The sequence below is a fragment of the Sinocyclocheilus anshuiensis genome, unplaced genomic scaffold, assembly GCF_001515605.1.
Source record: "Sinocyclocheilus anshuiensis isolate Anshui unplaced genomic scaffold, SAMN03320099.WGS_v1.1 scaffold754, whole genome shotgun sequence".
NCBI lineage: Eukaryota > Metazoa > Chordata > Actinopteri > Cypriniformes > Cyprinidae > Sinocyclocheilus > Sinocyclocheilus anshuiensis.
The window spans coordinates 300,578-314,004 of record NW_015542361.1 but is presented as its reverse complement, the minus strand read 5'-3'; the positions used below and the strand labels follow the sequence as shown (position 1 = coordinate 314,004).

Genomic DNA, 13,427 nt, shown 5'->3' with positions numbered 1-13,427 from the left:
CAGGGGTGTGTTTTGAGAGGTCGTGTAGCAATTACAGATGAATCTGTCGGAATCCGTGTACTTCCACGTTCAAGTTGCTGTGCGAAAGAAGAGCCGGTCCAATAAGCCACATTTGATTTAGACTTCAAATAAACAGGGTGGAAGCAAAGTTCCTGCAAATAGAAGGAGTGGAGAAGTGACTTAAAGAAAAAAAAAAAACATTGCATGAGAAATAAGCCCACATTATACCATTAGCTGTTAAAAAATGCACTTAATTCCTCTGTAGAGATGGAAATAAATCGCACGAGCTCGAGCATTGTTCCATGCAAATCCCATCGAATGGATTTAAGATGGCGTATTGTTTATTAGGGAAACATGGGGGGAGGTAGGAGAGCTGCTGTTCTAATTGCAGTAATTTAATCAGGATTAGAAAGGTTACCTGGATGAGGTGGCAGTGCAAGGACACCGATGCATGTGGAAAGTAAAAATGCACATTTTGCGGTATTGATGTTGTCTTTTACATTAACGAATTTACACTGCATTTAAACTCTTCTGTGGATAAATAAACAGAATGTTCTATTGTTTCCCTGCCTCCCCCCTTGTCTCTCTCTCTCTCTTTCTTTCTGTGTGTGTTACTCCCTCTCTCTCCCAAGCCTTGCTAAATAGGAAGCAAAGAGAATCCATTTTAATCAGATTAATAACTTGGTTGATCACATATAACCTAATTTTCATTCAGTGCTGCCCTTGTCCGCTGAGTCATATACGGAATGACCTTTGTGTCGCCACTGTGACCATAAAGCACAGTAAGTGCCATTGTGCTGTCAAAAAAAGCTGAAGATGTTTTACATCACCGCAAAAATTTCATCTGTCATTTTTTCTACAAATGCGATGCCCTCTCCACAAAAGGCCACCTTCCAAATGAGGGCCATTAGGTCGGGACTCGAGTTTCCTAGGGCTTGGGAGATGGGAACAACTTTCCTCCTGCATTCACAGTAATACGAATCGTCCTTTTAAAACAGATATGGTTACATATTAGTTTTGAAAGGTACAGTAACTGCCTCAGCTTTAGTTGTCTGCAACAGTAGGCCTTTTGTGTCCACAAGAACTCAATAAGTGGCCTGTGATCCCATTTTAGCTCTCTCTCGCACACTATAACACACTGCCTGCGTGGAGAATATTGCGATTCGAGCGCGTTTGAGACTGAATGATGGCTGATGACAGTTACGAGGCAAAGTCTGAAATCAAGCTCACCTTTTGCCTGCTTCTGTTTGTTCTTGAGTGGTGTTTCTGTTACTTTCAGAAGTTATTTTCTATTCCTTCATCAAGATAAATCTCAGCGTTGATTTACTGGTATGATTAGCAGTTTCAAAGGAAATCTGCTGAGATTTAATTATACACAGAAAGAAAAAAAGGGAGAGAGAGAGAGAGAGCGAGAGAGTCATGGACACACACCCATGCATAGGCTTTCAGTCACACAGCTCCACGCACACAAACAGGAAATATGAATGAAATATTTATGAAGTAGGCTAACGACTGCATGCACCCATATGTTTCAGCCTAACAGCAGTTTACAGGCAGTTCTAATGTGATGAGTTTCCACTGAAGCAAAGAACACTTGATTTACAAATTATATAGAACACAAAGAGGAAAGACAATGATAATAATTATTCATATTAATACATTTTATTAAACATTTTGCTCCAGCAGTTTTGAAAACAATTCTTGCATTTATCAATGATAACCACCATTATTCTTTCTTTTGATTAGTGAACGAAATTCCCTGCATTTATGTAACAAGTTCTTTGTTTCTTTGCACTTCCTTTTGAAAAACTTGTTTTGTTGTTTAATTATCAGTTCTGGAGTCGCACACCACTAGAGGATGAATTCTCGGCATGATTCATTGGGCAGCAATTCTTGTAAAATCAGGCCTAGCATGCCTGTTTCCAGAAAATATAAGAACTTTATGAGTTATAGGTTTTATGAAAGCCAGCATGCAAAAAATAAAAATAAATAAATAAGGAGGAGAGGGGATTAATCTGAGGATTAGCACCATACTTTAGGATAAATCTTTTTTAATATGAGACCTTATCCCCACTTATTCTGGCCAATCATTCTTTTTACACACTTTAGATTAGATATTGTGTATTTTTTTCTGCACTTTTTTTCTGAGTTTAAGAACACAGCTTTTTTTTAATTTTTTTTGAAAATCTCCACTCCACAAACACATTCTTCATGCTATAAAACTCAGAACAATGGATGAGCACATAGCTGTGCACATTAATGCTTCTGTAAATGGAAAGACAGATAGATAGAGAGAGAAAGAAAACAGATAAGCAGAGCTCCCCCCTCCCATCCATGTCATCCATCTATCCATGTATCCTTCCCCATGGAAAAAAACAAGGGATGAAAATAAACAATAAAAAGCTAACCAAATCTCTCCTCCTCATCGTTAAATCCTTGCTGATCAGAATGCGCCAGACCCTAACCGACAAACATCACAGTCTGTCTCCAGTCTCTAATTGACTGCACAAGGATTGGTCACACTTTTTAAGTAGCGTTTCGTAATGGATTTCCATGTTGGTTGCACTTTTAAATGGCGCTTCAAATGGAAGGCAAAATGTCTCTTTATTATCAAAAACAATGGTTCTTTCTCTCTCCTCATTCTCCCTTTTTCAATAAAGATGATATCAGCCACCTCCCAGATTGTATTATTATTATTTTATTTTTTTTTGCAAGGTCAACCCAGGCTGACAGTTGACAAACGATCTCAAGATGGCCACATCATCTGTCCTGTAATTTTTTTGGGGGGAGAAAACGATAAGATGAATGACATGCATCATTTTTTTCCCTCTCTTTCCCTCGCTCAATTTTATGCTCAAATCTCTTATCAGCTTACGAAAAGGACTGGTTAAGCAGGTGAAACAGCGATTTTGTTCATGCTTGAAAGTTGTCGCCGCTCTCGCACAGGCCCGAGACCAGTTCAAATCTCTCCGATCTGGACTTATCCTGTTTCTGCATCTTGGCACGGCGCAGGGATTCAGTATTATAGACAAGCTGGTCATCAGATGGGAGTTGGGTTTATTTCTGTGTCTCTTTCCTCCCCCCTCCCTCCGTTCCCCCTCCCCTCTCGCTGGTGTATCATCCAAGTTATGTCTCATTTTTTTCTACTGGGCAGCTCCGACAGAATGCCCGAGAACTCGATGTCCTTGAGAACAGAACAACTTTTCAGTCTAATACTTTGATTGATTTTTTTCCCCCCTGTTGTTGTTCTCTTGCTTTTCTCTGACCGTCTTCTTCGTTTTCCTCTTCCCGAGATCATTATTCGTATTTATGCCGAAATCGTTAGGGAGGGGGAGAGGCTTCAACTTCAACAATGATGGCCACTTTGACAAAACACAGAGTATGTTTTTAATTACCTGGATTTTTTTAATGTTGTTGTCATCTCACAGAAAATACTGCTCTTGTTCTGATGTCCCTATTATGTTCTCATTTGAATGCCTGCTCTCCGCAGGAAGTCCAACCCCCCTCCCCACCCCGCATCCCTTCCAGCAGCCATCCAGTGTTGTTCACCATTTCTAGTTTTTCATTATGCCTAATTGCATTAAGAGACATATCATAGTGGAGCGAGAGAGAGGTAGAGATGAGGTGTCATCGCTTTCTAAAACACAATTAGGCAACACCTCATCAGGGGCTCTGCCTGCCTGCGGTTGACAGGTGCGTGAACGTTAGCGGTGTTGGTGGTGCACGGGCCACTGTGTGTGCTTGACAACTGCTCGTCAATCGGATGACAGGTGCTTTTCTGAGAGACCGATCGGCGGCACAATCGATACTCGATGAGGTGTGGCGAGTGAACCCGGCATGTGCATGTTTTAGAAGGGGGTCCTTAATGGTAATGAAGCTGATTCATGTGTGTCTTCCATCCCTGTTTACTTCAAATTTTTCATATGACAAAATGAAACGGCTGCTCGTTAGTTTGAGAAACAACATTCAGCAACTTTTGTCAAAACCGGGAGAACAGGGAGATGCTGGGAAGCAGTGGTGCAGAAGTTTTAGTGGGGATTTGTTTTTTGTTTTTTTTCCACCTTGTTCTTTTTATTTCTTTTTGTAGAAGAAAATGAACAGCAGAAGCACAGATTGTCATTGTGAACGTGTTTTTATTTAATCTAAAACATGATGATGATGATGATGATGATGACCAGAATGATGATGATGATTAATGAGAGTGATGGCAATGATTACACACATACAGGAAGAGTGTTTCGTGTGTCAGCCATCTGCCTGATTAAAAACTCATCTTTATCTTAGTGTCCTCTCACACGGCCTGGACAGAAACAGATGAAGCAAGATAGAAAGAAGAGGAAGGGGAAAAAAAGCAGATGCGCAACATGATCATGTTTAAATTGACACCTTAAGAAGAATTATGTACCGGGTTCATTATAAAGGTATCCAGCCTGATGCGACATATTTGCTCTGCGTTTTGCTCTGAATGCACTATTGGATATTGCACCTTAGCTGGCATACGGAGACAAAAGCCTGGAGAAGAAAAGTAATGACCACATATAAATATCAATATGAAAGTAAGAGTCAGTGCTAAAGAAGATGTATAGCTATTGATGTTTGAATAACGGTAGTGTCAGGCGATGAAGGAGAGAGAATAAGGAGAGAAAATATAATGCATTCATTTTTTCAGAAGGACAAAAAAAAAGAGAGACAGAAATGGTTAATCGAAAACACTCCAGAGGCATAAGAATCAAGCTGAGGCCGAGATAAAAACATAACTGCTCTCTATGCCTTGTGAACAAAACCATAAATAAATATATAATCAGTTAGTATTATGCAGGTTTGCTCTGAGAGGCGTTATCTGACTGGCATTGCCTTCTCAAGTAAAAGAACATTTGACAGTGCAAGTCCCTGATGAAAACAAGAGAGAGAAAGTTATGACTTCAAAAGTGTTTACTCACCATGTTTTTTAATTTGTCTGGGCATATGCAGTGTATTTGCATTTCAAATACGCATATTTGAAGCAGGTGGTTTAAATGCCAAGATGCGAATTGATGACAATCACCACCATAAGCGTCAAGGGAGCTGTACTCGCGGCTGACATTAAAACTAAACGAAAAGCAGCTAAACAAACACATCGAAATAGAACTCTGTTGCCAGCCGCCCCGTGTGCGTGACACCTCCCCCCGCTTGCATCCTCTCCACCAGCACTTGTATTTTAATATTCATGTACATTTAAATATCAGCGGCATATATAGCGGCGTTCTTGAGCGGAATCAGACCGAGGAGAGAGAGAGGATGTAAATACCTCACATTTGGGTGCACATAAATCTATTCATCCGTGAACGGCGTCAAATGCCCCTCTCCTCCCCCCTTCCTGGCCGTCGGTTCCATCGCTTCCATATTCATTTTTGTAATTTACAGCAAATCCAATAGCTGTCAATCACAAATTAAAAACTCAAAATTTACAACGGGGAGGAAACAGCTGCTTCTACATTTACAGCAAGACCACTCTAAAATATTAAAGACATGTCACCCAGCTCTGTGCAGCCCTACATCTGCGGCCATCTGTTTTCTATTAAAACATTACACCAAAAAACACTGCTATTTCCATGCTTTTAGATCAGCACAGGAAAGCGAGACTGACAGTGTAAAACCTCCTGACGTGCTTAGCTTTTATCATGGCCCTTTCAAAAGTGTCAGAATAAAAGGCTTTGAGTGGCACCCGATGTATTTGCACAAGTCGCAGACGGAGCGGAGGTCAGATTTTAAGGGCCTAGTTGACGGCGAATAATGCTGGGATATCTTAAACAAGCCGATCTGCTGCTTTTCTTGTCATTTTCTCACTTACTCGGCCATTCCTCCTGTGAAGCAAAGAGCGGGTGTTGAAAAGAAATACGTGAAACCGAGTGATTTGATTACATTTGAGACATTGACGGTGTGGTGCGAGAGCGAGAAGCAGAGCTTTTAAAAAACGACTCTGAAATATTCTGTTATGGCGGAGCGGAGAAGAATTACGGTCAGTGTCAAAGGTAAACAATTACAAAATTCTGAGTCACTTCTTGGAGTCGGGGCAAAAGAAGATCATTGCTCCCTCTCTAATATGTTATTTCCTTTGTCTTCAGAGCTGTATTTCACATGTTGCCTTCCACGGGGTGGTCCCCTCAAAAATGAAAGAAAAGAAAGGAAGGAACGTGTGCTTGGCGCATGCGTCAGCATTTCAGATGAGACTTTTGTTCACCATCTAGAACTGCCAACACAGAACAGTTTGTTGGTGGTATGTGGAAAGAAAGCCTGTTTGGCAGGCAAAAAAGGGAAACTTTTCCATAAACTTCGGCTGCATGTAGAATGTTATTGTCTGAAGAAAACAACATGAGAGGACACTTAATTTCAGATCAAATTCACAATGATACCTGTCGTTCAAGTTGTTAGAATAGCCTTGTTCTCCTCCACGACAGAGATTCGGTGATTAACAAGCTCACTGTTTTTCTCTCACCCACCATTTAAAGGAAAAAACCCAGAGCTCCCGCTGCTCCAAGCGACATCTCTCCCCTCGCCGCCATCTCTTCCTTCCTCTCCTCCTCTTGCCGTGTATGGCAGGAGTCACAGGTGTGTGACAATAATTACACATACACTCAGAAAAATAATGTCATTTCTCTCCATTTAATAAGTTAGCAGTAAAATGCAGAGGGGGAGCGCACAGGGAGAGCAGGCTTAAATCTTATCTGATACCCTGGCCCCTAACTCAATCATATGGCTCTTAAGAACAGGACACGGGCAGCTGGGGCTCACTAATATGCATGCAATATGTGTGTAAAACGATATGCTTTAATTTTGAGCCCACTTTAAAAAGCAACAAAATCTGTTTATACGTGAGACATTTAAAAAGAGGGAGGAAAAAAATAAAGCTATTTAACTCCCTCATTCCCGCCAAGCTGTGACATCTGTTTAGTCTTTTCTTCATCCCTCTGCTTCGAACACTCAGTCCCAGGAAGACAGTTTTTAAAAACCCACTTTTCCTGCCTGCTGTTTATGCTAAAGCTCAGCACTTTGAATCTGCGGAAACACAAGTTAAGAAAATGATGATCGCACACGTTTATCTCTTTTCCTCTTATTAGATGAACTTTGCTGCTTTCGGAGTTCAGTTTTCGCTTGCAGACCATCAGAAAGACTTCCTGTCGGTACTGTAATTGTGAATTAAAGCCCGTTCACACGAAGAGAATCGTGAAAACATGAGAATAGTGCAGTCCACACTATTACAATAATGACACATCAAGGGACGATATAGCTGAAATCACTTTCAGAATGATTTTTTTTTTTCCAGCTGATGAACGCTAAAAACATTGACAGCCAATCAGAATCCACCCAATTTTAAAAAGCTCAAGCATTTAAAGTGGCAGATGACATATCTGCACGGCGTGCTTATAATAGACAGAACATTATCATGCCTTGGTCCGAATGCTAATATACGGTAGGTATCGGTATAATTATAATTATCCTTATCATTCTTGGTGTGAACTAGCCTTTAAGCTCGCTTTTTTCCATGCATGTGTTTAATATGATATTTCTATATTACAATCTGAACAATTTAACACACTTTGTTTTTAGCGAATAAACAGCGGTTTCCTGCCTTTATTCGAAGCAGCTCTGTCTAAAGTATGCAAGACAAGGGGCTGGTAATTGGTTGGATGAGGCTGTTGGTGTGTATGCGTATATATGTGTCGCCACTGGGCTCTCCCAGAAAGCAGGAAGTGTGAAGGAGAAGACGGGCCTTTGGGGGAGGAATACGGGGAGGAGGAGGAGGAGAAGAGAGAGAGGAAGGGGGTTAAACTTCAAAAAGCCTCTGACACATGCTGCCGCTGGCCCTGACCACTCCACAGATGCTTTTGTTCATTGCCTCTCTCTCAGTTCCCCCTCACTCTCATTCATTCCCTGTGTCTTTAGTGATACGCGCCGAGTACAGATATCAAAGTCGCACTGTCTGTTAAGACTTCAAACTGGGGGCCCCGTCCGTCAACCCCAATCATATCTGTGCCCCGCTCGCAGACTGGAGTGGAATATTTGATCTGTCCTCTTCAGGAGGATCAACAATCAGACGTGTTGGGTTGTGAGGACTGTGTTTATGTGTGTGTGTGTGTGCGTGTGTGTGTGTGTGTGTGTGTGTGTGTGTGTGTGTGTGTGATGTGTGCTTTTAGACTGACGAGTCTGTTTGTGGTATGGCCACTTGGTATCAGTAATTGTTGTCATTCCCTGTGGGTTTGATAATTCTCACACTATCTCAACACCGGCTTCACATTCTATGGATGAATGATATGTGAACGCATGTGTCAATCTCAGTGTGTGGCACTTAACATAAATATGGTGGCGTTTAGTGTCCCATGGGGGAAAAAAACATTAGAGGTGCAAATTACATTTTCTTTTGTCTAGTGAGAACTATTAGATGTTAGATAAACTAGTAAACTTAAACTATTGTATTAACTATAGTATTTTAACCTAAAATGAAAAGAAAACTATCTAGATAAAAAAAAAAAGATAAAACAAAAAATCAAATGGCAGTTTTATTTTGCCCAGTTAAATTTTTTGACTTGTGAGGTTTTGACCTTCTCTACTTAAAATTATTTAAAATCTTAAAACAATGCCATATTTTGACATTGTTTAATTAATATTCATACCATTGAGGTAGAAAAACTATGTTAATTATTAAATTATTGTAATTACCAAAAACTGTCCCACATTATGATTTTGTCCTCTTACCCAGGTTCTTGTTAGAGCGAGAGAGAGAGAGAGAGAGAGAAATCAAACTAATATTTCCTTTGATTTATTGGCAGTTATAAGTTTGATCAATAACTGCAATCCAGTTATTGTCCAGTCTTATTTTTAGTTAAATGTTCAACTCTGTTAAAATTGTTGTGTAGTTTTGTTGTTGATTTTCATTGTAATGTAATTCGATTTTTTTTTATATTTAATATGTTTGCTAGAAAATTGTAAAACACAAATCAGAAATTTACTGATTTTATTAGATTTAATAAGATTTAATTTGGAAATAGTTCATTTTCTTTTTACTTTGTATTTTAATGCTAACCTCGAATGAATGAATGAATGAATGAATAAATAAAGTAAGTAAAATAAAACAGCTAACATAATAATTAGTTTTAGGCTTAGTCCTGAGGCTTAACATCTCTTTTTCTAAAAGTTACGCACCTCCTTTAAATTACCATTTGTTGAATACAAATTATTGTACCGATTCTGTGTAAAGTGTTGATGCTTTTTCCATAAAGCATTAAACATGTTTCATAATTCATTGTTTCCTAATACTGTCTTAACCAGTTAAACCTCTCAACCCAGTCAAGCCAGAGGACAGAAGTATGATTATACAGTATGTACAATCTGTGCTGAAAACACTCCCTGATGGGCATCTATTTATGTATTTCACTATACAGACTTTGATAATGCGCTGTGGACACCTAATTAACAGAGGGATGCAAACCCTGTCACAGAAGGGGGGAGAGAGAGAGAGATGAACAGATATGAGAGAGAATGAGGGGAAACATGTGCAGGTCATATCATCAGCTTTTCTTTCAGCCTCTTACTTTTGGCCTGCAATAGTATAGAGTGCAAAAAAAAGGAAAGAACCGGGACCAGTTATCTTCCGATTTTTCCCCAAGCCCTGTGATGCGGCTAAGTGAGCCTCAACTGACCAGAAATGATTTGCCTCTGTCTGTTAAACATGTAATGGAGTCATTTAACTAGTCAAATTAGAAGCTGCAGAGATGCCGCGTGCTTCATTACTGGGTTCCAATGGGCACCATTTTACATTTACGTCAGGAATGATTTCAGGGCAAATTAATGTTTTTATTGTCTTACACAAATACACCCCCCAAGTCATAAAAGAGCCCCCCCCCCCAAGTCATAAAATAACAGCTCCCCCTACAGGTCACTCAATATAACTGACTAAAACTAAAGTGAGGGATGTGCAGAGGACAGTGTGGACAACGAGATAAACTCTTGGATACATGTGATATTGTTTTAATTTGTTCTTTTATTCTAATATTTCACATAGATGTAAGTTTTAACACTTTAAAAATGATAAACACCCGACAGCATTAATGGATCGCCATAATGAGTAACGTAATGGAAACCCAGTATGCAGAGATGTAGTTTGATGTGGGGGACAGAACTCTGGACCTTGTTAGAGGATTTGGACATTTGTGATTACAGACGAGACCCAGGCCTTCTAGGCCCTGCCCCACAGTGTTGTTTGATGCGTGTGGAGTCCTGTTCAATATTTGTCTTCTTGTGTATGGAGGCAGGGTGGTGGGTTTTACCACAAAGTCATTTGTCCAGTACTGACACACTGTTTAAAATGGCTTTTGCGAGATTTTAAAAATCTTTTTTCCCCCTTTTGATTATTTATGACGCGTTATTTTGGTATGGTTTTGCTATGGACTTTATATAATAAATACAAACATACCCAGACTGTTTATCTTCATTGAGAACAAAGCAGTTTTGTATATCAGAACTAAGTTCATTTTTCATAGCATGTGCAGGTTGAGTAATAGTTTTCCTTCATCCATGTCGCAATGCTTGAAGAGCCATAATGGAATTGTAATAAAGCGACTCTTTTTCTTCTGTCTGATTTACTTGATTGCAATATCACTCCTCATTTCTGTCCGTCTATCTTCAGCCATCAGAGCAATTAGATATTGACACACAAAGCGCGGTGTGATTGGCACACATAGCAATGGCTCTTTGCGGAAAAATAGAGGCTGGGAGAGAGAGAGAAAAGGAAAGACAGAGAGTGCCCCTCCTCACAACCCCTGTTGTGCTTGACACTCTGTCGATATGGTTTCACCCAAACACTGCGTTTGATCCGCTCTCTAGGCTGGCAGACTTTGAGGCAAAGAGCTGCTGTTTGCTCTGTGATACACAGCTATACACAAGTGTCATTTCTGCGGCACTCGTGTGTGTGTGTGTGTGTGTGTGTGTGTGCGTGTGTGTGTGCTGGGAGACCCACAAAAAGCCACGTAGCTCCCCGTGCTGCCTGGCTGTGATAACCCCACCGTGAACCTTTCTTTCCATCACTCCACTTTATAAGCTCCAACATCCACTCCTTACACTCTTGCGTTTGCTCTTAACATCTCTGCTACAAAGCTAACATGAGAGGATGATGTCCAGCATCTGATCATAGACCTTGTGTCAGCTACCACTGCATTTATTGACTGAAATAAAGGAATAGCGTATCAGATTGAGCTCAGGACTGACAGATTATGAAATATTATATGTACTGAGTGTTGTTCTTTCTGTCACAATTGTACAAAGGGTGAAATTATTAAATATCTATTGTGACATATATGATGGATATTATTTATTTAGTTATTTAGTTCTTATTTTTGTTTGCATTTTAAATTAGTGTGAGAATTAATTCAGTACAAATGTAATCTGTATTGTTATTTCTGTATTGTTATTTGTTTGTTGGTTTATTAATTGATTTTGTTCATTCACTTGACCTTTATTTTTCCCTAACCGTAATTTCTAAATATTATATGCTGTTTGATTTTTTTTATTTATTTTATATGCAGTATTATGATTTTGATTATGATTTTATTTATTTATTTGTTTTGCAACCATGTTACTAAAATTTGTATACACAGTTAAAATTTGATTTGTATGATTTTGTAATTTTCTACAATGAACATGAAATCAACATCAAAATTTAATAGAATTACAAAATGAAGAAAAATAGAACCAAATGTTTATTTGTGGTTAATTGAGTACTTGTATTTTCTCCCAAAATTACTTAAAATTATTCATGTGATTATCTTTTTATGTTTTTTTTTTTTAATAAATTGCTTAACAGGCTTGATTGATGATGATTAAACTTGACAAATTAATTTATAATGAATGTTACATTTTAAAATGAACAAACTAACAAATATAAGATTTGAAAATTTAGATTATTTACTTGCCACATAGAAAGTGTCCATATGTTTAATCCAAATGTTACTTCTTGCATTTCACAATTTTAAGGAATTTCACATATTTTGAATTAGTGAAAAATGCACTCAAAATTTTTTTTTTCTTCATGAATTAAAATGAATTAATATTTAAAATATGTTTTGCTACAATGACTCACATGACCCTGAATAGCATATAAAAATGATGAAGCTGTTATATAATAGTAACTGGAAAGGAGAAGGTTAAGATGTGGAAGAGTCCAAAATCACAATTTAAATGGGAGAATACAGACATTCTAAATGTATTTAAAACTAGCTTTTCTCATGCTAGGTTAATTTCATATGAAATAATATTTTATTTAACGTAGTACTTCTTAGAACAAAAAACATTTAATTTGTGTCTATAATATAAAAAGGGACACTAAAGTGCACCATATTAATGGAAAGCGCCTTTGGCATTGTCATCTTGTTCCTCTCTATTTCACACTATTAAAACAAGACAAATAGAAGTCAAAGAACCCTCCATCTCTCTGTCTGCCTTTGTGTCATTATTTTCTCCCTTTCTATCTTGCTTTTCTTATGCCGTCTGCTATGTATTTATTGATCATCAGACTGGCTGGTTATCTTTGCATGTTGGGCAGTTATAGATGAATGCACAAAGCATTTCAATCTGAACAAGAGATCATTGTGCATTGTGGGTCCTCCCACGTTCTTTGGTCTTGTATTGTGGAAGGGGAGGGGGGGGGGTCAAAATCAGAACAAACGCTGCCATTTCCTGTCATCCCCGAGCTCTGGCCATTGAGTGGCTGCGGAAACAAACGTGGGAGTGTTACTGATAACATAAAAATATTATCCGGCTCCTGTTGTCGACCTCTGTGGTACCTTTGAGAATAGCTATTAGAGCAGAGACAGTGGGTCCTGACTGTGTCTATAGATCAGGTGAGGATGTACAGTAAAGAGTGAGTTTAAACCACATAACTGGGGCAAGGCTTTGATTTCGGACTCGATAAAGACACAAACAAACACTTGTCTCTGAGTTCTCAAGACTTCTCAGGTTCCTTGCTCTGTTTATCAGTGTGTTATCTGAAGCCCAGGTTAAGTATCATAAGCTGGCAGTGACCTGTTTATAACATTACTTTTATGTTATGTTATGTTTTATGTTACTTTTACTATTTAATGGTGTACAAACATGAACATATTGTGCAGTGTCACACTATCCCATGATGTTTAATATTTTGATAGAGTAGATGCAAAACTAAGGGAGGAAAAAGAAAAGAAAAACAGAACAATATAAGGGGGTAAAAAAAACAGTGCAGACAAAGTACTAACAGATCATGAGTCTTTTAAAAGGCACCATACAATGTAGAAATTGTGGTACAGAGTTGTTAGATTTGGTGCATTTGAGGAAGCGTCATCCATTATCCGAGCTTGTGGTGTGCTGTTAACCTGAAGTCTCTGACAGACTGTGTGGTGAAGAGAGCCATGTCAGCAGGA

At 38.8% G+C, this 13,427-nt stretch overlaps 1 protein-coding gene across 8 annotated transcripts in view; it reads left to right on the top strand.

The window, feature by feature from the left end:
* LOC107691894 (zinc finger protein 536-like) overlaps window positions 1-13,427 on the top strand; it is a 196,922-nt gene that overhangs the window by 152,987 nt on the left and 30,508 nt on the right. Inside the window, exon 5 of one of the 8 annotated variants that reach the window (XM_016490729.1) lies at window positions 6,489-6,588. The exons of the other annotated variants lie outside the window; for them this stretch is intronic. Coding sequence (XP_016346215.1) covers window positions 6,489-6,588 — 100 coding nt within the window. The remainder of the gene's footprint in view (window positions 1-6,488; window positions 6,589-13,427) is intronic. 8 annotated transcript variants of the gene reach the window in all.